The sequence below is a fragment of the Pelodiscus sinensis genome, chromosome 3, assembly GCF_049634645.1.
Source record: "Pelodiscus sinensis isolate JC-2024 chromosome 3, ASM4963464v1, whole genome shotgun sequence".
Taxonomy (NCBI): domain Eukaryota; kingdom Metazoa; phylum Chordata; order Testudines; family Trionychidae; genus Pelodiscus; species Pelodiscus sinensis.
Genome location: NC_134713.1, coordinates 90,829,198 through 90,855,186, shown reverse-complemented (window position 1 = coordinate 90,855,186; position 25,989 = coordinate 90,829,198). Strand labels below are relative to the sequence as shown.

Genomic DNA, 25,989 nt, shown 5'->3' with positions numbered 1-25,989 from the left:
CAGAACTGGAACTGTCACTGTCAGTATGGTCACCGTCTAATGGCTGAGGCATCTTTTCTAAGAGAAATGATGTTACTTGCTTTAAACTTCTAACTGCTGCTTCACTCTGTTGCTTTTGCTGGCTCTTATTTGCACCACTTTCAAATCTTCACTTCATTTTCATAAAGGGGTTCTTTTAAAACACAGTAACACACAGTTCACTAAAGGCTATTGGTTATATAAATTTTTAATTGTATATACTTCACAATTAATATTATATATTAATGGTTTGGGGATGTTATTTATGACGGCCCTTATAGCCTTATTTCAAAGACCTGAAATTTCATCTGATAAAATGTTCCCATTATTAAATTCCTCGAATAACTGGTGCATTATTATGAACATGAACACAGATGATTACCAGGTTAGATATAAAGTTTATTAAACAAATGGAATTAAAAATTTAGTATAAAAAAAAAGCTTTTAAAGGTAAATCTAAAACTGGATGAAGAGGTAGCTTACAGCTGAACCTGATATGGTTACTAGGGGTAGGAAACTTCAGGCTCAGGGGCTGGATGCAGCCCCTGGCTTGCCTGGATCTGCCCCCCGAGGCTCAGCATTTAGGGAGCCCATGCTGGTGGTCCAGCCTCTCCTCCCTCCCCCACAGAACTGGAACATACAAAATCTACTAGCCTGAGCCCCCATAGCTCTGGTGTGCAAGGGGAATGTGGGGAGTGTCTTTTGTGGGGAGTGTCTTTTTCCTTCTCAGTCAGGGCTTCTCACTTTTCTTCTCACTTGTGTGTGGCCCCCGACTGATTTTTCTGTGGGTCAGTAGCCCCCAGCCCAAAAAAAGTTTCCCCATACCTATCGTATATGAAGACACAGAAGAAAAAAACAAGAATATGAAATCTCCTATGCAGAGATAAACATCCAATTTAAAGGTTAAACTCACCCTCAGACCAAGCAAAATCACTTTACAGTAACAGAATTAATTACGACTTTCAAAACCTCTAAACTTTGCACAGACTATAAACAGCATTTCATAGCATAGAATCACTAATCACAGAAGCTACTCCAATCTCCATTTATGTAGATGAAAACTCAGATGTGACTGAAAAAGCAAAAAGACAAAAACCTGAGGTCCCACAATGATGTACATCAATTTTTGCAGATATATAGAACTTCTTTTGTTGTCTCTGTTATAGCAGCAAGGTGTATAATAAATGGAAATGACTTGGTACAAAAATGTCAACATTTGAGGCTTCTTTGTCTCTTGAGGCCTTGGCCAAATGGCTCTCTTGCCCCCCTTCCTTCCCCGTTCTTCTCTGATAGGGCCTGGTAACATATAAAGGGCTCATAAAGCGTTTCTTTATTGCCTTGTCATTGAATGAGTGTGAATGCCAACTATGAAATTCAGGACATTATTTTGAAAACCTTGAATATTGCATTCCTCCCAATATAACATAAACAGATTTCATAATGGGGGATTCGCTATTAATGCTTTGGAAGTTCTTTCTCTGGGGAAGAATTTCAAAGGCACAAAGGACACCTTAATCCTATTGAAAGATAATGTGATTTTATCATTTAACTCCCATTTGTGCTGTCACAGTCCATGGCAGCTGCATCTCTATTCCCTCTGAAAGTTCAGAAAATGGCACCTGCTCTAGGTTTGCAGCTCCTCAGCCATCTCTTCTTTTGGGTGGAAATCCACGTCTCCTTCCTGACTGGGGTATATCCAGGTTTCCCAATTCCCTGCCTACACTGTGAATTCTTCAGTAGAGTCAGACTGCCTATGTAGGCCTGCTTTGTTCTCTTCTGAGAGGCAATAAACATCACAATTTTCCATAGGTATAAGTTAGCACACAACTCTTTCTAAGCAAACGCATTGGAACTTAGGGGAGAGGCATAGACTACAGAGAAAACATTAAAAACAATAGAAGAACCTACAAACACTCTAATAAATATCAGCAAGAGCTCTGGCTGCTGAACAGTCCTTCAAACCCCACCCATGGCTTCTCAGTGGTTTCCCGTTTGTAACCATTTAGGTTCAAAATAAGCATGTATGAATCACTGAATTACTCCTTTATGCTATTTAATGCAGGGAACATGTAATTCATAGACAAAGTGTCCCCTCCTGAGGGCAAAAGCTTCAAAGGATCAGATATGGAGTGGGCATTTGCATTCCCCTCCTCCCTAGTAATTCCCAGGAAACTTATTCAACTGGCAGTTCATTCTTGTCTTCCTGCATTGATTGAAAGAGTGCTTGGAAGCTTATAATGCTTCCCCAGGTTTAGATTAGTCTTGGTTCCTGACAATTTACATACAATAACACATAAACATTTGCATTTCAATACATTGAGCTCGTGAGATGCTTAACTTTAATTTGATATGGTTTTACTTAAATCAATGAGGTTTATCCAAGATATTGCAGGAAATTGCCGTATCTTTCACGTGTGCCTTTGAAAATCTCGCCAAGTTGGGGGTTTAATTTTTAATTTTTATTTTTTTGGTTTGTGAATTTATTTAGTCTTTGCAAAAGAGGAAGGTTCCAGAAAATTAAATCTTCTGTTTAGTCTCCAGAAAATTTTAGTTTTGAAGAAATCATATTCAGGGGTTTAGGGTCCCTGAAAACCATTATTCATGCTAGCAATCATATTGAAATCAGACTACCCACACAAGGAAGGGCTAGCACAGGGGATCTATACAGAGTAAAGGGGCTCCTGTATTGCAGCAGGGCAGGCTGTCATAAGTTATTCTGAGGACTGGCCTGGACATAGGTGGTCTTGGAATTGAAGGATGGGAGGGCCAAAGAAAAGCTGACTCTGCACTCTTTTAGGCATAACAAAAATCAATTACTAGAACCTGTTGCCAGACAAATTCACATTAGAGTAAGGCACAGTTTTTTAACAGTGACGGTGATTAACCTCTGGAACAACAAGGGGAGAGATGGATTTTTCTGATCAAGGCTAGATGCCTTTCTGGAATATATGCTTTTAGACCAGTGGTGTCTAACCTTTTTATGCTCAAGATCACATTCTGAATTTAATAGCAATCCTTCTCTGAGGCTCCTCTTCCCCCGAAACTCCACCCTGCTCACTCCATCTCCTTTCTCTCTATCACACACTCTCTCCCATCCCCGCTCACTTTCACCAGACTGGGACAGGAGGTAAGGGCTTGAGAGGAGGCAAGGGCTCTGAGCTAGGGCTGAGTGTGAGGAAAGGGCTCTTGGCTGAGCTTGGAGAAGGGGGTTGGATGCAGGAGGAGGTATGGAGTGCTGGCTCTGTGAGGGGGATCAGGGCTACCCTTGGGGTGCAGGAAAGGGCTTGGGGTGCTGGCTCTATGAGGCAGGATCAGCTGGAAGGGACTTTTAGAGGCCATCTAGTCCAGTTCTCTGCACTTATGGCAGGACTAAGTTTGATCTCTAAACCCTCCCTGACAGGAGTATGTTTAACCTGCTCTAAATTAGTGACAGAGACTCCACAGCTTCCCTGGGCCATTTATTCCAGTGCTTAAGCCATGTTCACAGGGTGCTTTTCCTAATGTCCAACCTAAACCTGCCCTTGCTGCAATTCAAGCCCATTGCGTCTTGTCTTATCCTCAGAGGTTAAGGAGAATAATTTTTCCCCTCCTCCTTGTAACAAGCTTGTAATGTCCTGATCAGGTTTAGTGTACAGTGCACCTGACTAATCTCTAATGACCAAGTACTGACCCTCTGTACTGCAGAAATAACTTTAATGTATTAATATATGGTCACAAATGAGGAAATTTGCTGGACCGGGGGGAGGTTTCCTGCCACTGGCCTCCCAGTCTGCTACCCCTTCTTGCTGCTGGCTCCTTCTGGCCTGGGCTCTGGTCCTGTTGCTGCTGGGCTCAGGCTTGGGCCCCGGCCCTAGCTCTGGTGCTACCAAACTCTGGCTCCTGCTGCTGGGCTTGGACTTCAGCGCCAACCTGGATGGGATTTCCTGAGGCCGGAACTTGATGGCCACCAGCAGCTCCACTGCTGCTGGCTTTGCTGGGGCTCCCCAGAGCTGGAGCTCCCTGGCCACTGCTGACCCTACTGCTGCTAGTCCCGCAGGGCTCCTGGCTGCATCACTGGATCCTCTGCTGGGTTCCCAACCTCTCCGCTCCTGGGCTCTCTGGTCTAGGAACATCCATGGTCCTGCCAGACTATGGTTGTTGCTGGACCAGAGAGTCCCAGATTTAGGGAGGTACACCCTGTATTTATTTATTATTTCTTACAGCCAGGAGCCCCAGTCAGGGGATTGCAAGGAGAGCTGGTGGCATTTTTTTTGACAAAATAGTTTTCTGTCAGACCCATCAAAACCAAAATGTTCATCGCAAAGGGTTTCTAGGAAGATAGATTTTGATCCACAAAATGAAATTTTAGTCCCTATTCCAATGAACATTCATATTATTTATTCTAAGTGGAACAACACTAACAGGAGCAACTAAATACAAATCACACGAGAATAGCCAAAAGACTGGTGACTAGACCCTTACCTGGACCATAGAAATCCTGGGGTCAAGTTCCTGCTCCAAACCAGGTAGAGTAAGGATTTGCATCCGGGGCTTTCACAGCAGGGTTGAATGCCCTTGCCAACAGGCTATTAGCTACTCTGTGTGGATCTCTCTCTTTTTTTTTTTTTCATTTTAAAAGTCTGTTTTGTCCTGAAACAAAAACGTGAAAGAAATTTCAAAATGTTTAAAATTTTCAGGAAAATGGGACAGCTATTTCCAGCCCAGCTTTACCTGCAGGTGATTACAGAGAAGATTTTGAGTTTGCTGACAGCGTCATTTCAGAATTGTCTGTGACTTTATGTGTCTTTAAAGATCTGCATGGTTAATGGGTACCTCTGCTGATGTGGGCAGACTTTGCAAATGTACAGTAGTTCCCTTGAGTGCTTAATTTGTAGTGAAAGAGGTGCCAGGACTCAAGCCATTTTTAATATTCATAAGTGATGAAGCAAGCAAGGTACTGGGGCTACAAACCAAGGGTGCTGGAGCCCTCCCCCACTTTCCCTGAAATCTTGCCCCTGGCTGAGCCGGGAGCTGGAGCAGTACCAGGGAGCCTGGTCTTCCCTCCTCCCTGCCTGTCTCACTGGTTCACTGCCCAGGGCAGGTGGGGGGGCCCACTTCCCACAGCTTCCCACACTGTTCTCCCCACAAGGAGGGTGCGGGTCTTGAAGCCACAGCCTGGCCATGATAAGAGCCAGGCAGGTCACTGTGAGGAGTTGTGATGGACCCTCCTTTTGCCCATGGTGTAAAGGGTCTGAGCAGCCCCTGGCCTGGGTCCCTGCCCCTGGGCCTCCTGTGCAAGGAGGGTGGAGGGTCCATATTGTGGATCCTCACAGCTGCCTGCATCACTTTTACCTACCTGCCACAACCAGGTCAGAGAGAGCTGTGGGGGCAGTTGTGAGGAGCCAGCGTGGAATTGCAGAAACTCCAATTTGACCTGCCCTCAGCTGGGCGGGGAGCCGAGGTGATGGGGTCAAAGGTCAGAAGCTGCTCTCAGGCCCCTGAATCCTGGGCATTGTTTGGTCTACTGTGGCTCCTCACAGCTGCCAGAGCTCTCTAGGGCCGTGTCCAGACTCAGGGGTTTTTTCGGGAAAAGTAGCCTTTTCCCGAAAAAACTTCCCCTGCGTCCAGACTCAAGCCGCGTTCTTTCGAAATTATTTCGAAAGAACGCGGCTTTTCTTTCGATGGCGGTAAACCTCATTTCACGAGGAAGAACGCCTTCTTTCGAAAGTTCCTCTTTCGAAAGAAGGCGTTCTTCAATGTAAAGAGGCCGTCTTCGAAAGAGAGCATCCAGACTCGCTGGGTGCTCTCTTTTGAAAAAGCGGATTTCTCTTTCGAAAGATCCGCCTGCAGTCTAGACGCGATCTTTCGAAAGAGGCTCTTTTGAAAGATGCTTTCGAAAGAGCATCTTTCGAAAGAAGCCTGCAGTCTAGACATAGCCTAGCTGGGCTTCACGCTAGCCTGAATGGGGGTGAGCCCTCAGGGGAAACAGAAGGAAAAGGAGTTGGGATCAGCCTCAGTAACACATGGACGGGACAGCTCCCCCACTTTCAAAAAGTGGGAGGGCCCTGGTCTCCTGGCTCTTCCCCTCCTCCCCAGTTCCAGGTGCCACTGCTGTGAACTGCCAAGCCTAGGGGTGCCAGGGCTCAGGCTTGACACACAGTGAACACAGTTTTTCATACAGTGTTCCAAAGGCTTGGGGGAAACAAGGTAGTGGCTTCTGCCCCTTAGATAGCAGATGGGGTCAGACTGTCATGCTTCCTCCTCAGGGGAGCCGACAGCCCCACCGGCCCTTGGCAAGGTGAGGGAGAGCCTAGCTCTGTGCTTCTGGAAGGCATTGGAGAGGCAGAAGGGACAGAGCAGGGGCAGCCAGCCCTCCGTGCCTTTTCACTGCCTTCATAGAAACCAATAGCACTGATTTCACCGGGAGCAGGATCAGACCAGTGGTGCTGGAATTAGGGGTGCTGCTGCACTCTTATCTTGAAGCAATAATAACAAACACCAAATACAGGCTTTCTGTGCTTTCTGTTAGCAGCACCTACACAATACAAATTGTTCCAGCATCCCTGGCTCAGACTTTAACTCATATAAACATAAGACATTTTTAACAATATAGCTGTTTCTAGCAGTGACAGAACAATTTAAACCTTTAAATATCTGTTCCTTGCCTGTAAGAAATGTTGATATATTAAAGAATGGATTTATTGTGCCAAAAAGAAACAAATAGTAGAGCAAATAGAAATTCAGGACAGGAAGATTTAGATACAATTAATGAGCTAGAATTATTGGAAGTGAAGTGACAGAAAAAGAGACACTACCTGGGCACAGTAGTTACTCAAAATAAAAAGGAGAAATTGCACGTATATTCAGCAGCTGCACTTTTAAGCAAAACATACAATTTAACATTAAATTTATTAGTAATGTTTTGTTTGATTCTAGTGTACTGTAAACATTGATTTGTCATGTATTTAACTGTATATAGTACACACTATGTTTTTTAACATGTCAATGATATTTTTTAAAATACTGGTTCACATCTTCATCTAGTGTCTATTCTGGTAGCTTCATTGAACCAACAAAGCTATCTAGCTGTTCTGATTTACATCAGTGGAGGATACGGCTCATTGTTATGAAATGTGATTTGTATAGGGCCAGATTCTTACATACCTTAGTTATTGATCTTGATGTACCTCCTCAATAAGATACCTATGAGCATGAATAAAGGTATCCAGAATCTGACTCATAGGAAATAAAAGACTACTAGTCATAAATACACACCTGAGTTTGCTCAGAACACTCACTCTTCAGATTTGTATGTAACATTCTGGAGATGTGCACTCACACGTAATTATGCATTCCTTTCTCATTTAGATGGAATTGTAGCAGTTCTCAAACTGTGTTGGGGCCCCAAAGTGGGTCATGATTCCATTGTAATGGGCTGGCTAGCACTGGAGTTAGATTTGTTGGGGCCAGGGGCTAAAGTCCTTAGGCTTTGGATTTGCCCCCCCCCTACTTGGGGTGGTGCAGCTCAGGCGTTGGTTCTTGTCAGAAGGGGGTCATGGTGCAATGAAGTTTGAGAACCCCTGAATTAAAGAGTGATCATTTATAGCTACATTGTTCTTTTAGGTAGGAGGCCAAAGAAGGAGGGTTCTCAGCAGGCCTGGCTGTGAACTGATGCAACATAACTCTCCCCTGGAGTGTCTTCCTGCAATTATACCATTGTATTACAAAATATTATTTTTGGGACAAGCCTTGATGAGGCTGCCAGCTGTGCAGTGAGCAGCCTCAAAGGAAGATAAGTTTGGACTTTGTGCATATTTCATGTCTGGGCTGCAAGGGAATTGAGCACTGGGGATACAGTAACCTCATGTTGCTCTCTAGAAAACACTTCCTCTGCACTGCATTTATTACATGGCCTGTGTTATGCAAAGCCACTGGAATTGGATCCAGCCACCCTTGGTACAGAGAGCTGGCCAAACTAAATTTTAGCCCGTGACATTGTGACCTGGCACACAAAGATGCAACACCATCCAAATTTGGTCCTAACCTCCCCTGTGCTCAGATGGAGGGTTGGTTGAACCAAATAGTGGTATAACCTGATGGAGCGGGAGTCTGTTTTTGTAGAATGGAGTGCAGGAGAGTCTGCTGAGAACTTTACTTCTGGTGGCACCGACTTATGGATTCTATGGGTAAGAGAGATGGAAGACTCTTCAGCCATGGGAGACCCAAGGTCTCTGCGGGAGGAAGATGTGGGAAATGAATAAGGAGTAGATTGAGGTCCTGGCTGAGGGAAGGCAAGAGCTGGAATTTGCCTCCTCCTCCAAAGAAATATCTAAACTGGTGCCACTGGAAGGACCAAAAGACTTCAAAAGAAATAAAATCCAGCTGACCTCTCCTCAAAGAGAGTGTCCATAACCATTAACAAGTGTGGTAGGGAATATTAGGGCTTTAAATTTTAGAGACCGTGTCCTGCTACCCCAGGGAAAGAAATGTAATTTAAAAATCATAGAGCTGTTATGTAAAGTTAGTGTTGAGGTTAATAGATCTCCAAGCAGGGAATTAACATGTATTGATTTTACTGCTTGGTATTCTCTTGAGGTGATTCATTTTTTTCTGTCTCATTTTCTAATGCTTAATTGAAGTGTAATACATACATTTTAAAAGATCTCCCACTCCAGTTTGGGGTTAAAGGATACTTCCAATAAAGTGTTACTGACTTTAATCCTTTGGGATGTGTTTTGGGTTAGTACCATTAATTTCCTTTCTTCCTAGCTTAGATGATATTATTTTGTTTATAAGCATGAGTGTGGAGAGAGAAAAAACAGAGAGCAGTCAGTATCAATTCTAGGCACTTTTGGTGGCTTAATTCCATATTAACAAGTCCAGTGAACACAAAGTGTTTGCCCTTCTGATCTCCAGGAATTAGTTTATTCCTTGCAGTGTATTATTTGGTATACTTTCACTGATAAGAGATGCAGCCAGTTGAAAATGAATTGCAAATGCAGAAATGTATGTGAAGAAAATTGTGGCTATGTTCTCTGCACTTCTGTATCCGAGAACTGCATTCAGGGAATGCATTGAAAACAAACCTTTGAGTAGGGTCTTTCAACCATTTCTGTACCCACCTTGTAGTAATTCCCTCTAGACCACACTCTCCTTATGAGAAAGTCATGTGGAACTGTGTCAAAAGCTTTACAAAAATCAAGATATATCACATTGATTGCTTCCCTTGTCCAGTAGCCCAGTAACCCTGTCAAAAGATATTAAGTTGGTTTGGCATGATTTGTTCTTCACAAATAATATGACATGAAGAAAGAAGAGGAACAGAGAAGAGGTGTTAAACAGTGAAAATGGTCAAAAATGAGATAATTCTGAAGAATGGAGGGTCAGATACATATGGTGAACAACAGAAACAGGTGACAAAAGAGGGATCACGTGATGATTACCTGTTGTGTTCCCTACCTCTGTGGCATCTGGTATTGGCCACTGTTGGCAGACAGGATACTGGGCTAGATGGACCTTTGGTCTGACTCAGTATGGCTGTTTTTATGTTCTTATGACTCCAATGTCACCTCCTTACAGTTATTTTATAATTTGTTTATTTGTTACTTAGGTCCAATAAACAATATGCTTCCAAAGCATGGACAAGAAAAGGAACCGGAGAAGCACGTCTATGAATATTTGGATGAAAATGTAATTGAAAATGTAAGGAAAAAGTTCCAAGACACCACAGTTCATAATAAAACATACCTCCTGAAAAAGAGGGAAGGTGAGTGTCATGCCATCACTTACGAATGTAAACAAATGCATGCCACTGTTTTCAGGTCTAAGGGCAGTCTTCATTCTTCATGAGCCTGGGAGTTCTCTGTGAGTGTGAAAGTCTGCATAGTATCATTTTCTGAGGAAAGTGGGCAGAGCAGGGGAGAAACTAGGAGTACCATTATGACTCTCTGTCACTATTTAGAATTACACATTTTTAAATAGACACCGGGTCATTGGAGGTGGGTGCAAATTTTTTTTGCATGATAGTTTTGTTCACTAAAAAGCACAGTTTCTGTTGACCAATCATATTTATAGATGAAACACAGAGTCACTGAATGGTTTTGGATGAAAAATGTCTGTCCAGGGGTGGTGCTGCTGCAGTTGCCTCTTTTAGAGAAGAATGCCCTTAGCACTGGGATATAGGGCAGTGTGATCTGAGTGCCTGCACTGCAACAAAGTGTGCAATTTGCAGCTGGTATAGATGTACCCTCACTAGCTTTTAATCTAGCTAACTGGCCAGACAGAGCATTAAGGATGTGGCTATGTGGGCTAGCAATGTATGTTGTATACCGGGGAGGGGAACAGAGGCAGCCAGCTTTGTATAGCTTGCACTGAAGCTCTTGCTGTCACATTCACACTGATTTGTATAGCAAATGTCTACAGCAATATCTGCACAAGCTACAACCCTGCCACGATGCTGACGTGGCCATACCCCCTCTCTGATTGCAATGGTTCCATTTTGTGTGAAGTATTTGTATAGTCATTAGCCCAAAGGCAGAGCATGCCAGTGTCTCTAGAACTTGGTATTCCAAACACTCAGCTGGGAGGGGAGAGATCCACGTTCAAGTCCCTATGCCAGTAACTGTTTAATCACTAATACAAAGTGGAACAGCTTCAATGGAACATACTGAGAGACCTGTTCCAGAATATTCCCTAGCCCAGTGCACTCTCCTGTGGTGTAGGAGCTCCAAGTTCAGCTCCTTTCTGCAGATTAGGCACAGGGGGGAATTGAACTTGGGTGTCCTCATAGCCCAGGTGTGACTAACTCTTAATCACTAAAGTTATGTCTACATAGCAGCTTGGAGGTGTGTGATTCCCGGCTAGGATAGACAGCCACATGCTAGCTCTGCTCAGCATAGTGCAATCTGGCTGTAGTGTGACTGTGGTAGCACAGGTGGGGGCTTAGGCTAGCCACCCTAGTGCAATCCTGCCTGTTACTCTCCACCTCCTCCTAGGGTAACTACTTGGACAGCTGCCATTGCCAGGCTGCCATTTTTAGCACCCTATGTGGAACAGAGCTAGCATGTCTATCAACCCAAGCAAGGAACCACATTTCCCAGCTGTTGCATAGACCAGTGTTTCTCAACTTTATAAAAAAAAAGTACCCCTTTAAAAAAATAAATACCCTCAGCCCCCCCATCTAACTCAATGCACCCATCCCTCCCCCAGAGCCAGGCACCCCCAGCCTCCCTGCTCTAACCCAATGTGCCTCCCCTCTCCCAGAGCCAGGCACCGAACATATGGTAACCCTACCTTTGAAGTGTCTGCTCCCACTGCCTGGCTCTGCCTTGGCAGCTTGTCTGCAGGGAGCAAGTGGCCTGTCAGTGCCGAGCTTGCTGCATGGGGCTGTGTGCTCCCACCTCAGCCCAGTGCCCCCCTAGCATGGTACCTGGAGACAACTGCTCCCCTTCACTATGCCACTGATGTGTGTGCGTGGAGGGGGGGGGGTTGCCTCTGGAAAAAAGCTTATTGTGCTGCTTTACCACCTTTTAGCTGCTCTCTGCAGTGCCATGGGGAAGGTTCAGCAGCCATCCCCGCTGGAGCACCCCGAGAAGGCTGCCAGAGAGGAAACAAACTAGGAGAGGCAGATGTGGACGTGATTTTTTTTCTCCCCATCCAAACCCACCCCCCAACTTGGAACTGCCCTGGGTCTCACCGGAACTGCCACCACCAGAGCTGGGGTGCACGCGCAGAGCATCTGTTAACATCCGGGTGCGCGGCTCTGAACATTCAATTTGACAGGCATGTACCTACATCTCTTCCCTGATCCCCTTTTCAGGGAAAAATCCTGGACATTTTTTGCCAAATTTCACTTGTACGCATACCACTGGTTGAGAAACACTGGCATAGACATATTCTAAAGGACTAATGATTATCAGGGAACTAGCTGTTTTGTGACTCTAGCCCTTCATGTACTTTGCTTTTTATTTAAAAAACGCCCAAAGACACAAAGTTTCATTCAATCCCAAATTAAAATTTTTGTCAACTTTTGTAATTCTCTGAAATTGTCCAGCGCTTTTGGTTTCAGTTGAACTTTAACAAGTTGTTGTTCCATTTTTTTTAGAACTGCTAGTGAAACAAAAACCAGCATATACTATCTGTAATCTGTAACTTAGCTTTGTGAAAAAGGTCCACTTTTAGATACTCATTCTCTTTTGCACGAAGGCTACTTTTTGCTGCTCTGGTTGTGTGAAAGGAACTTAAAGTGGGAGTAAATAAGAATCTGGTTCTTATTGTTTAATAACCTAAATGTAGCACAAATTGAACTTAATGTTGTTAATTATGGGTGGAGCTAGTGGAAAAGGTGACTGAGGTCCTCAGCTTCCCCATACTCTAATAATACGTTTTTTCCCCTCTGTAGGGTTTCCCTCCTAATCTCTTTCCCCACAAACCTCCCTCTTAACTCAGTGTAGGGTTCAAAGACTAATTTTCAGTGAGGATCCAAGGTGCTGAAATTTCTCTAACCTCAGTATGCCTGGGGAGGTGAAAAGGATGCACTAGAAGAGATTATACATCTTATAGCTAATGTTGTATGTGGCAGCTTGTATCAATTCCCATGTCTCAAGCATGGGTTCTAGTCCTCTGCAAGCAGCACAACTATGTGGCACACCTGTAGATCCTGTTCTTCCACTTCTCACTTGAGGCCAGTGTTCACAGAATCAAATCCTCTTCTCCCTCTGTGCAGACATTGTGGAGTTTATAGCATCAGATCATGTTTTATTCTATCTCCAAACTATGGTTTCCAGGTGTCTGGTATTGAACCGGACAGCCCATTATTTTCGTCTCCTCTCCGGTAAAAAAATTTCAGAAAATACTGGACATCTAAAATATCCGGTACTTTCTGATTTTTTTTTTTTTCCTGGCCAGGAGGCAAAAATCCTGGGCTGTCTGGGTCAATATGGAGGCAGCCTGGCAACCCTATTGCTTACTGGGGAGCTGTCCAGTTCAGCGCAGGGAGGCAAGATGGCGGGCGACCACCTGCAGCCTGTTAAGGCCCAAAAGCCTCACTACGTGGTTTTTAAAGGGGCCACAGTGGGGTTTTCTTTGTTTGTTTGTTTTGCTTAACTTCTCTTGGGGTTCTTTTTTGTTGTTGGGTATTTTTTCTGAAACCATCTGGCAACCCTACTCCAAACCTGATTCCTCTAGTGCAACTTGCAGGCTGGATACGGCCTACTGTGGTTCTACGTGTGGCCTGCAAGATGATTTATTTAGGTGCAGCATTGCTAGAGTCTACTGGTTTCCAGCCATGTAGCTTTTTCCCTACCATTATTACTGAAGTGACACACACATAAAGGAAGGACATGTGAAGTGAGGTGCGTGCTGATTGCACACAACATTGACTGTGAGCTCCTTCTGTATCCAATCAAAGTGCTGCTGCAGTTCAATTGTCATGTCCCATAAATTCTAGCTATGCAATTGCAGTTAGCAAAACTACCTTATTCTGGGAGACCATCTTGGATATGACAGACTGAGGTGAAGTAGGGCCACTCATGTGGCCCACTCATTGGCCTCAGTTGCCCATTGCTGCTGTAGGAGGGCCAGCAGCAGTGGTTCTTTAGCCTGTCTTCTCTTCCCTTTCATCAAAAGACCATTAACTGAGATGAGGCATTTCTAATTCAGATGGAGACAGCTCCCAGTGTATATGCTAAGACAGAAATGTTCATGGGGCATGAGAAAAGGAGAGCCAGGAAGCAGCAAGAACAGAGGGATTTGAGTCCACTGCATCCCCAGCAGCCATAGCAGATCACACCCAGATGAGTAGGAAAAAAACCAGACAGCTGTCAGAGAAGGAAAAGGGGAGAAAGATGGGTTAGTCCAGATTTGCACTAGCCAGGGAATTTGTACTCTCTGCCCAGCTAACCAGAATGAGTTCAGTAATGATTCTGGCTTTCATGGCTGTCCTGTCATCTAGATAGGGGACTAACTGGACACTGTAAGCAATGGTTACACTAGGAAAGAAAAACTTTTCATTTGATTTCTTACCCACGGGGAGCCAGGCAGAATGCAGTTTTAAGAGACAACATCTGCCTGAAGGCTCAGACTCTAATTATGCCATTTACTCTTGAGGCATCAGATCCTTCAAGCCTTTATACACATGCCCTTTAAACTCCTTGTCAGCAGAGAAAAGGCTGCACTTTATTAGTCCTCTTGGTTGAAGGCTTTAGCAGAACATACAAGGAAAGACCTTTGCTGTCTCTAGGGAGATTGCTATCAGAGTCTTGGATTAATGACAGACCCAGAAATTATCTTACTCGGTGGCTGAGAGATCATTAGATAGCCAAAGGACATGTTGATTTTCTTCTAATCTTTTGGTCAGGACATTCAGAAATCCTCCATTAGGGTTTTTCTTCTGCCAAGATTCTCTGTGTGCACATTCATGTGTGCATTGGGAAATGTGGATTTAATTGGTGCATGTAAATCAAAGCTTTGGTGAGTGCAAAAGCAAACATGGAAGACTTATAGGAAGCCATAATTGCAGGGATAAATTAAGTCTGCTTTTTAAAAAGTCCCATAATGTCAGTTCAATGGGCCAGTCAAAAGAGAGATGAACTTGCTACTTTGGCCCGTATTAAAAACATCTCTTTAAGTTTAGTAAGGGGCAGGAATCAAAGGTCTCATGCCAAAGTTTTAATGTTGATTACACCACCAGGCTACTTCCAATTAATTTACCCCCATTCATTTTCTTCCTTTCAATTATTTAAACCTAGACAATGATCAAGCTGAAATTCATTGATGTAAATTACATTATAATAAAATTATTCAAAAATGTTTTAAGATGCTAAAAATAAAAGCAAACTCCAATAATTTAACTCTCATTTCAGCTTCTGCCCCCAAAGGGGAGCAGATTTTAAATAAGTGTGTATAATACTGTATTTAGTCGTGCACAGAGATGCCAGCTGAGATCCAAGCTCCATTGTGCCAGGAACTAAAAGAATCAGTCCCTGCCCCAAAGAACATACAATCCAGACAGACAAGATAAAGAGAGAGGCAAAGAGAGTTGCCCGAAGCCACTGAAAGATCTTCACTGCCAGGCCTGTGCATTGTCTCTTAGACTATATTGCATTTCTGTCTTTTATACTACTAACAGATTTTCCTCTGGGCTTTCATAGCCTTTTGCTTTTTACACACAAAGCAAAGACTCTCGTTCACTGTGGGGTAACTATTCCTTTTGTTTCTTTACTGAATGTGAAGCATGTGACAAAGGGCAAACTTTTCAGACTCCAGTATCTTAAAATCAGGCATTTAAATCCATATTTAGGCATTCAGACTCCTGCTTAAGTCATTGGGTGTTGTGGGTTCCCAGCATTTTTTAAAGGTCCCATTGCTTTTATTTAGGTTATTAAATTATGGATTTTGGTGCCTACATTTGAACTACATTACCCACATTTGAGAACTTTTGCCATTTGATATTTTCTCTGCTGTCTGATAGGATGGCTGAAGCTTTTAAATGAGATAACAATGTAAGCTGAACATATGAGCATCAGTGAATGGGGAGTGCAGGGGCGGCCCATCCATATAGGCGAACTAGGTGGTTGCCTAGGTTGCCAAGTTAAATGGGGCGCCAAATGGTGGCGCAATATTGTTGAGGGGTTTGGAGGTGGGGGCGCCGATTGCATGGTTCACCTAGGGCGCCAGTTGCTGGCAGCTAGTCTAGGGCCGCCCATGGGGGAGTGATTGGGGTAATTGCACAGGAGTTGGAGAGACCCAGGTGCAGTTTCCTGGTTTACCCCAGACTTTCTAAGTGACGTACACAAGTTGCTTTGCCTCTGTTTCTCAATTCCTCAGCTCTAAAGAGAGGATGATAATGTAGTCCTGTCTCGGGCATTTTGATAACAAATGCAGTAAAGATTGTGTGTACATCACTAAATGCTCCTGTATTTACACCCATGTAATAATTTTTGCACCAAGATTTGCCTTGTGAGATATCATTTGAAAATGAATAATTCACTGATCATTAACATTCTTGTGGGATATATGTACAAAATGGGTTTTAAGAGTTATGGATGTATGCTGGAATATAACCAAAGTGAGTGTAAGCCAGGTATATTGTAGGAGTTGTTAAACAGATCTATGGTAAAAAAAAGAAAAAAAGTGTAGAAGTCTGAGGGATAGCCATGTTATTCTGTAACTTTAAAAAAAGCTGAAAAAATGAGTGGTCCTGTAGCACCTTAGAGACTAAAACCAACTATTGATAGTACCATGAGTTTCGTGGGCACAACTCCTTTAGAATTTGTTTTCACCTCAATTTACATGTGAGAAGTATACAGACTCATCAAGTTAACAAGAGTTAGAGTTAAACTTTACTTTAATAAATGGGGGAGAAGACAGCATGGTGTCTATACTAAGGATGTTAAAATTCAGTTAATTGACTAGTTGACTAGTTGATATGCACTTCTGCACTATGCGGAACTCCGCATAAAGCCTGGGGCCAGTGGAAGACCCATTGACTCCAGGCTGCAAGTGGCAAATGCACAAGAGTCCCCAACAGGGGCTCTTGTGCATTTCAAAACTTTGGAGCCCGGGGTCAGCGGGGGACTCAGAGTTAGTCCCTCACTGACCCCAGGCTCCATGCTATGCTTCATGCCACTAGGAGCCCAGGGTCAGCTGGGGAATCCCCGGCTGACCCAGGGAAATGCCTTGGGGAGCCCGGATCAGTTGGGGAGTCCCCTGTTGACCCCGGGCTCCACAGCAATTACCCTTTTAAAACGCCACCTCTGCATGATTCAAAGCGGCAGCCATGGAGCCTGGGGTCAGCAGGAGACTCCACAGCTGACCCTGGGCTCCACAGCTGCCCCTTTGAATTGTGCAGAGGCGGCGTTTTAAAGGGACAGCCCGCCACACAGCTGATCTGTGGCCGCCGTGGGGTTTCAAAGTAGCAGCACTGCTGTGTTGCACTGACACTTAGAAGTACCCCTCACCTCCCCCTTTGCTGCCTCTATTTCATAGAGGAAGCGGGGGAGGGGGGGATATCAATTAGTCAAAAGACTTTCCAACAAGCAAATGCTTATCAGATAGTTGACTAGTCTTTAACATCCTAAGTCTACACCCAGTAGATGAGAAAAGCTTGGCCTGAGTTTTATTTTTCAGAACCCACCTCAAAGGATAGCTGGTCTATAAGGTGATGGGGACTAGAGGGTGCTGAACTGGTGTCAGTTTCAGTGTGAAAAGTATTTATTAACACTATAGAGGAAAGTATGAATACTCGCATGTTTTAAAGTATGTAGCCAAACAACAGAAGAAGGAGCAGTTCCCACTCTGACAGGCAGGGGGACAGCTATCTACCTGTCTTCTATGTAAATTAAGCATGGTGCAATCAAAACTATGGAAGCCCTGTTTACATTCAGGGGGATGGGAACCCCACAGGAAGGGAAGAACAGTATGAAGTCAACCTGCCTCTTGAAACAAGTTCATTGAACTTTGGAAGGTATAAGTAAGCACAGAAGCAGTCTCTAGAAGTGACATCCATCACAAGAGAGATATGAGGAAATAGAGCTCTTGCAAGCTGAGAAAGATGGATCCTTCAACAAAGAGAAGTTAAAATATTTGGATCTGAATATAGATGAGAAACCCTGCTAAAGTAAAGCTCTTACAGCTATGAAGACAAGGAAAGCCAGCATTTTTCACTTTTGTGGAAAGTCCTGAAAGAGAGAATGTCAACCATGCTTGGGGAAAAATAATGACTTGTGAGAGAAGCCATCATGAGCAAAGCATGTATCTTGATAGATTAAATTTTAGACTTTTAGAAGCAAGCATATTTTTATTTGTTTTAGTTGTAATTCTTTCTATCTTCATTTCTTACACTTGAACTCACTTAATCCTATAGATATTTTGTTAACACATTTAATATCATATTTACCACGAACCAACTCAATGTTGTCTTTAAACAGAATGGTGTATTCACCCCAGTTAAGATAATAAGCTGTGATGTATTTTGTTGATTTAGAGGAACAAACAAACCATGTAATTTCTCTGATTTGTCCAGGAGGGGTCTGGACAGTGCAAAACACAACTTTAGGAAAGTCTGGAACTTGGAGTTTGATAATAATAACCAGAAAATAATAACCAAGGCTGGTGGAAACCCGAGTAGAACTGTAGACAGGCTGCTGGGGTTAGAACTGCTCAGCTAGGGTACAGGGTCACTCAGAATGTGACCAGCATGCTGGTAAATTAGTATCCAGGCAGCCACAACAGCAAAGCATTGCAAGGTACCCAAGCTTACAAACACACTACTCTGTGGTCTGGGCTCTGACATCTCTGGATGTGAGAGTGGGACACTCAGGCACTACTAATGGGGTCACATCTAGCAAATAAAAATGGACGGACAAAAAGGTGAAGTGACTTGGTTCACATCATGCAATTGGCCAGTGGCAGAGCAGAGAATGGTGAAATCTTGGCTTTGTTGAAATGAATGAGGGTTTTGTCATTGACTCCAACAGAACCAAGATTTTATTCAAGATCTGTTGATTCCCTCTCCTTTGTTTTAACCAACAGCTCACTCTGTAGTTTCCCCTCTGCAAGAGTGGAATTTGTATTGTACTGAGGTCAGTAGAAGTGACAGGGTTTTCTCCTTAGTAACTGATCTGCTCCCTATCTGTTTTAAGCTACATAGCAAATGGCAGTAGCTGAATGATAATTCTTCACTGACACACAACTGTTCACACAACACAATGCTGGTGCTCCCACAAGTTCATTCACTATTGCATTTTAAAACCAATGCAAAAGATTTCTGTTTCAGTTTCATCCATTTTCTTTTTGTTTGTTTTCAGAAACCTCTAAAATGGAATAATACTGAAATTAACCAGAAACGAGTGGAAAACTGCATATATTATGTACTAAGGTCATCTACAACTAGAAGAACAGACGAATCATGAAAGAAACAGCATCTTCTTTCTGTCTCGTGAAGAGCATTCAGCCACATCAATCCCCCTGAGAAACTAAATTGCTTTCATAATCATAAATCACACATGTTAATGTCTTATGAACAAAAATGATTTCCCTTGTAAATATTTATTGACATATTGATATAATTATGCCAATTAGGAACCAATTCTGCATTCTCAGTGTACCCAAAACATCCATTAATTTTTTAGCCCACTCTAGGGTACTTGCTACAATTCCTTTTTCTAAAGTGTTCTGTAATTACATATGTTTTGGGGAGAGAAGCTTAAAGTAATTTCTCATTTATTCAAACAATTTGCAAATGCTCCAGGTCAGAGCTGCTGGTCAGGGTCGGGCAGGACGGCAATGGGTCAGCTGCTTCAGGGCCTGGTGATTTTAAATAGCTCAGAGCTCCAGGTTGCTGCTACTGGTACCACAACAGCAGCAGCAGACAGAGCTGTGGGCCCTTTAAATTGCCAGCAGAGCCCCACTCAGCATGGTGCAGGCAACAATGAGGGCTGGGTGAAGGAGGCAGGGTGTGGTCCAGACAGTGCTGAGCACTAGATGATCCGTAGCCCTGCCCCTTCCTCCTGAGATCCTCCCCAGGACCTGGCAAAGTCTGTCACTGTTCCTACTCCAGGTTGAGTTCTAGGTGGTATACTCAAAATTACAAAGGGTCATCTTCTGCCACCCTTTCTGGTGCTGGGCAATACCTTACTGTGCCAGTAGCACCTTTGCTTCACTCATCATCCCATTGAAATCAATGCAGCTGCCCACAGAGTAAGATACCACCCTGTGGGATGATAGGTAGCTGAACCTGGCACAAAGTGAATCTGAGTATTTTGGGTTACATTGTGACCATACTAGGAGTTGGAAGAGCTAATCATTCGGAGTGTGAGTAGAAGCCACTGAGGCTCCTAGTATCTCTTTTGGGGAGGAGCACAGTCACTCAATCTGGGAGGAATTTGCTGAAAAGAGGAGGTAGAGCCATGTCTCAGCACTTCCTACGCATTGCGAGGAAGGAGCATGCTGCAATTTTAAAAAGATACGTGATAAATTAATCTCCCACCCATACCCAAAGCACAACTGGGAGCTTCTGGGTCCGTGCATCTCCACACAGCCTTTCAGGGGGCTGTGCTAAACAGGTGCAATTAGGCCTTGATTAAAGCTCCACCTGTTACATACAAAAGATGAACTATAACGAAGAATACCCCAAGAAGAGTGAAATCACGCTTCATACTCTTTTAAAGAGGGAAAAATTTGCTTAAAATCAGAGGTGAAAGTGGGACAGTATGGAAAGTTTTCTCATACCACTAAGAAACAGCTGCCAGTACCAGCCCGTATATGGCTGATGTTAAAGCACTGTCAAGGCAGCGTTTTAACATTGCTGCCCCTTTTGCTCCTTCCCTTGTTGGGAGCCCTTCCAGTAGAATTCAGCAGCTCTGTCGACAGGGTGAAGCAAAAGAGGCAGCTACATTGGGACCCAGAAATTTAAAATGTCCTGAGGTTCCTGGCCACTGCTACCGCAGCAGTAGCTGGGAGCCCCAGGCCATTCAAATTGCCCAGGACTCCCCACTGCTGCAGCTCCTGTCTGCTGCTGCAACAGCAGCCAAGAAGGGCTGGCTGGGGGAGTCTGGTCCCTTTAGTCATTCCCATTCTGCCTGAGACTCCGCCCCTGCCAGGACCAAAGTTGCCCTACCCACCATGCCCAAGATTCCAGTGTACTGGTAAATCCTGGCACTTAGTTTCACTTCTGTTTAAAATGTTCTAAATAGTTTTGAACAATGAAAAATATCTCTTTTAGTTCCATTATGGGTGAATGGGTTCCTGGCATCAAAAACCTAGCTGACGAGTATCTGAGGTACATTCATTGGTGCCCTACCACTATCCTACCACTGTGGAAACAGCAGCTATAGTGGGTATTTCTGCTTTTTTAGATCAGGATGCCATGCCTTTAAATGTAGCTCTGAATGCATTGTGTTGATATATATAAGTTGATAGCATGCATTCTGTACTGCCATAATTACAAAGCACTAAAACATCTATATCTTTTCTCCTAAATATTTTTAAAGAAAAATACTCTCAGTATATACTATACCCTGAATTAATTAGAGGAAATCCATGGAATGGCTAGTTACCTCTATAGTAAATTCATTTACAATTTCTTTGCACTGTTTTATATTAATGCAATTAGGGTAAATAACTTTCCTTACCATAACCATTGCAATTTGTCTAAATTAAGCCATTATATAGCACTTTGTATGCACATGTTCTTAGACAACATTTGGCATGTAAATAGTTAACATGAGGGACAGTTTTGTATGTGTGTCGATTTGTATGTATACACCCACCTAATCTGCCTATTGTATACATAAGATTAATTGGGTAATGTGGCCTGTGAAATGGCTGTATTGAAATGCCTCTCTGACCTCTTTGAATAGATTGCACATAAAATAATATTTCTCTTTTTAGTGGGTAAAAACAGTCCAGTTTGCAACATTGGCAAGTCCAGTCCTTTACATACATAAATGTAAAATTGAGTAGTAGTCCTGTGGCACCTTACAGACTAACAAATATATGTATATATATAGCTATATATAGTATCATGAGCTTTTGTGGGCAAAACCCATTTGTTCAGATGAGAGGCTAAGCTGTATTTTACGTGTGTGTGTGTGTGTGTGTGTGTGTGTGTGTGTGTGTGTGAGAGAGAGAGAGAGAGAGAGAGAGAGAGAGAGAGACAGAGAGAGAGAGATGATGCCATTCAGTAGGAGGTTTAGAGATTATAAGGGATCTATTACTACAAAACTGTCCTTTAGCTCAAGTGGCAGAGGTCTGAGGTTTTGAAGCAACAAGGACAAACATAATAAAGCTCAAGCCTGTAAATTGTTGTGCATGCTCAGCTCATCACAGAATCAGGCAATTGAAGGTTTATCTCATAGCACACTAACATATATACTGTGGTTGCTTTTGTAAAAGTGAAATCTCAGTGGTACTGGCCCTTACTATTGTGCTTTCCTATAAAATCCTTCTTTCTGTGATAATTACAAAGGATTATATTCTGTCCACCCTTCCTTGTGTGGAGTAGTACTTGCCTACTCTTCTGTTCCCACTACTTTAAGTGGCACTGCTTGTGCAGATATGGCAATATCTTGGACACACCTTTCTGAGTTAAAGTTTAAGTAGCTGAGGAATTCATTGTATTGAAACTGCATCATTTCTTCATTTTTGTGGGATTGTCTGTGACTCTCTAGAGGGGAGACAAGGCTAATGTAAACCTGAAGAAGTATAAAAGCTTCAGAGGGTAGCTGAGTTAGTCTGTAACAGAGAAAACTTAAAACCAACAAATAGACTAGTAGCACTTTAAAAACTAACAAAACATGTAGACGGTATCATGAGATTTGTGGGTGCAACCCACTTCTTGAGATGACTGGAGTATTAGAAGTCCAGATCCAAGAATAAATAGGGGAATGGGGAGGAGAGGAGAAGGAAAAAAGGAGGGAGAAAGGAGGAAAAAAATAGAGAGACAGTGAGTAGATGGTTCAAATAGTTACAACAGGCTGATGAGAATAATTAGCACCTCCATTGTTTGGTTGGTTAAGTCATTAGGATGTGGAAAGTAGTGTGTGAGCCAGCCGATGTCCTTGTTCATACCATTTGCGTAAGAATTAAACTTGTAAATGAAGTAAGTTCCAATCCTTCTCTGTGAAACTTTGAAGCATCACCCTAAAGAAGGGACAATCCTCTGTTTGATAACCTATGCACGGTCTCTCAAATTAAAACCCCCAGCTGAATAAAGGAGTAATTCTCAGATTCCTAGGGGGTACTTATTCAGAGCCAATAGCTGTTATGAACTTGTGATTACAGAAAAATCCTTTGGAGAGTTTCAAAAGTCTGATCACCACTTAGAGCCATTGTTGGAGTGTGTGTGGGGGAGAGCGGGGCGGGAGGGGGGGGCGGGGGGGAGAAGACGGGGAATCTATGTTAAGCCTATTAGTATGTGTGTAGTTTCTTGTATTGTTTGAATATGTCCTCTCTGTAGTGCTTTCACCTTAAGAATAAATGCACTTGCTTAGAGTGAACTGTGTGGTGACTTATGCCTTTTGGTAATTATGCTGTTTTATAGTCTCTGAGGAGAAAACAAAGCAGGCCTGCTTAGACAGTCTGATTTGCAGGAAAATTCAGAGTATAAGCACGGAACTGTGCAGCTTAGAAAAAAACATGGTCAAGAAGGAGAACATAGAGGTCTCTACTCAAGAGGGTGGTGGCTGAGAAGCCTGGAGTGGATGTCCTCATTGGACCATTGAGAGGTAAGTTGCCCTGAACAGTCACACTATTCATGTAGTAAGATGCCACTCTGCATGGAAAGGCATCAGATGGCAGTGCTTCTTTTGTGACGGTACTGCCCAGTACGCAGTACCGGCACCTTCAGACGCAGTACCGGTACCTCCAGTCAGAGCTCAACAACTTTTCCTCTGGAGTACCGGCACTTCTTTTTTTTTCTTTTAACAAAAAAGCAGTATCAGAGGGCATAGCTCTGTGGAGTATTTTTGATGTATTAGTTGTGGCTCATTAGCTCCATCACCATGACTAGGTCTATACTGACGATCCCAACAATTTTTTTGTCAATTTACCTTGTTTGACAAAGCCATGCAACCAGGACGATGAGATGTACTGCTACAGACCTATGGGTGAGACCTGCATAGGATCCCCCCAGCTCAGAGAGGACTCAGATAAAGAATGAAAGGAGAAACGCAGGTAAGGAAGCATAGAACATTGCTCCCAGGCCTGAAAGAATATGTCATGTTATTAAATAATAAAATAGTTGCCTTGTAAATGATTGGCATAACCCTTCCAATATACTTGTTAGCTTAAAGACTTAATTATTTATTGTTAATGAGCTTGCCTTCCTCTGCACACTCACTAAGGGCTTATCTGCACATGGAGTTATTCAGAAACAGCTAGTCCTAGTGCGGACTGCGGACTGCGGACTGTCATCACCTTTATTCAGCAATAGCAGTGCTTTCTTTCCATTGAACTTCACTCAGAAAGCATATTAAACTAAACAAGAGTAGGACTGTCTTGTTTTGGAAGAAGGATGTCTGCACACAGAGTTATTGTGTAGACAAGCCCCTAGTGAGACAGCATTTCCATGTGGATAATCAACATGCACATTTTCCATATGTTCTGCCTCTTTGCTTGGAAGAGATAAGAAAAACCCTTTTCTCCCAGCATTCTCCTTTAAATGCCAAAAAGCCTTTTGTTTAAATACAATGTGTTCCTTCTTTGTGTCACACACATCCTTATCTGCAACACTCTTGCCAAGGAGTGCTGTGGTTGACGCGTGTTATCTCACCACTTAGTGCATTTCATACTGTAGTTACCTCTTATGTCTGCCCAAGTGTTATTTTAATTTTTTGCTTTGATGCTGCTCTTTGCAAGTAGCTGACATGGTGTTAAATACATGCAGTCTTCAAAGAGAACCCAAGTTTGCTTTGAAAGATTAAAAGCCTGGTGTAATGTTTGTGTTGGGGGTGGGGAAGAGGAGTGATATGGAAGAACTAGCACCATGCCAAGAGTCTAATCAGGCCCTTCCTTCAGGGTGCCATTTAAACGTCCAACACAAAACTCACCAACTAACACAAAGACAAAAGCAGGCAGCAGGCTCCCAGAAGCCCTTTGGACCTATCTATAGTTAACTCTTTCACTTCCGGGGTCTGCCACAGAACAGGAGCCAAACTCCTTCTGGCAGCAACCCCATCAATTAAGCTTGTTCAGTCCTTTATAGAAATCCGCTGACCTCTTTCCTCCACCAGGCTCAAGCACCCATTCTTAAAGGAGTTCTGCCTAACAGCAAGGTTGGCTGGCCCTACGCTTCTTGCCACTTAAAGTGGTTGACCATCCCATTACAGGAATACTTTTGCATTTTCCAGTGATAGATTTGCCTATTTGACCCCTAGATTTCATATCTATTCTCTACTTGTCTCCACAGGATATCCTTTTCTGTATAACCCATACTACTTCTGATGAGGAAGATGAAAACAGTTAAATCAATATGTGGAACATGGCCAAACAGTGACTCAGATCCTGAAAAGTTTCACACTTTATGCCTCTAAGTTCACTTTGATGCTACCTCGGTGAATGTGAGAATAGTGGCATGTCAGCTCATGCACCCCAGAATGATACTCACCTTTTTTGCAACTGCACCACATTATTGACTCATTTAATTTGTGATCCACTTTAACCATCAGCTTCTGTTCAACAGTCCTACCAGCTTGTCAATTCCCATTTTACAAAGTGTATTTGATTTTACCATCCAAAGTGAAGTACTTTACACTTGTCTTCATTTACTTTCACCTTGTTGATTTCAGACCAATTTGTCATGGTCGTGAATTCTATTCCTGTCCTCCAGATGTTTGCAACCCCTCCCAGCTTGTGTCTGTAATGTTTATAAACATACACTCCTCTCCATTATCAAAATCATTAGTGAAAATATTGAATAGTAGAGGATCCAGAACTGACCTCTTCAGGCTCAGTAGATACACTGTCCTAGTTGACAGCAAACCATTGATGATGACTGAGAGAGTGGTGTTTTCATCAATTGTGCACCCACCTTACTGTAATTTCACCTAGACCACCTTCCCCTCATTTGCGTAGGAGAAGTGAAGTCCTGCTACTTGTTCCTTTCAGCTCTGGTAATCGTGTTTACATTTTTAAGTCTAACCTAGAAAAAGAGCTAGAATTATTTCTTTCTTTTCTTTTGAAAATAAGGTTTATAGAGTCTGATTCCAGAGGCCAACTTTAGCATGGCTCCATTCACTACTCCTCCTGCTCATCAGCTGGTATATCTAGCAGTACCATTTACCCTTTTTTGCACTGTTGAGGATTGTTTGCAGAGGGAGCTGAGAAAAACAGTGTTAAAGATTTCCCACAATCAGTTTTAAATAAATACTTTTAGGGAAATGAATTTTTAAACTAAATTTATACTCAGAGTCAGCCATCTTGTATCACAAACATAAACACCTAAAATCAGAAAGTTCTGTAGAAAATGAAACCCCAAAAGTGTAATAATGAGCC

General features: G+C 43.1%; 1 protein-coding gene across 1 annotated transcript in view; it reads left to right on the top strand.

The window, feature by feature from the left end:
* The window catches only part of THEMIS (thymocyte selection associated), a 108,045-nt gene extending 85,195 nt beyond the window's left edge, over positions 1-22,850 (top strand). The window contains exons 6-7 of the mRNA XM_006139427.4: positions 9,608-9,763; positions 18,804-22,850. Of these exons, the coding sequence (XP_006139489.1) occupies positions 9,608-9,763; positions 18,804-18,823 (176 nt within the window). The 3' untranslated portion in view covers positions 18,824-22,850. The remainder of the gene's footprint in view (positions 1-9,607; positions 9,764-18,803) is intronic.
* The last annotated feature ends 3,139 nt before the right edge of the window (positions 22,851-25,989 follow it).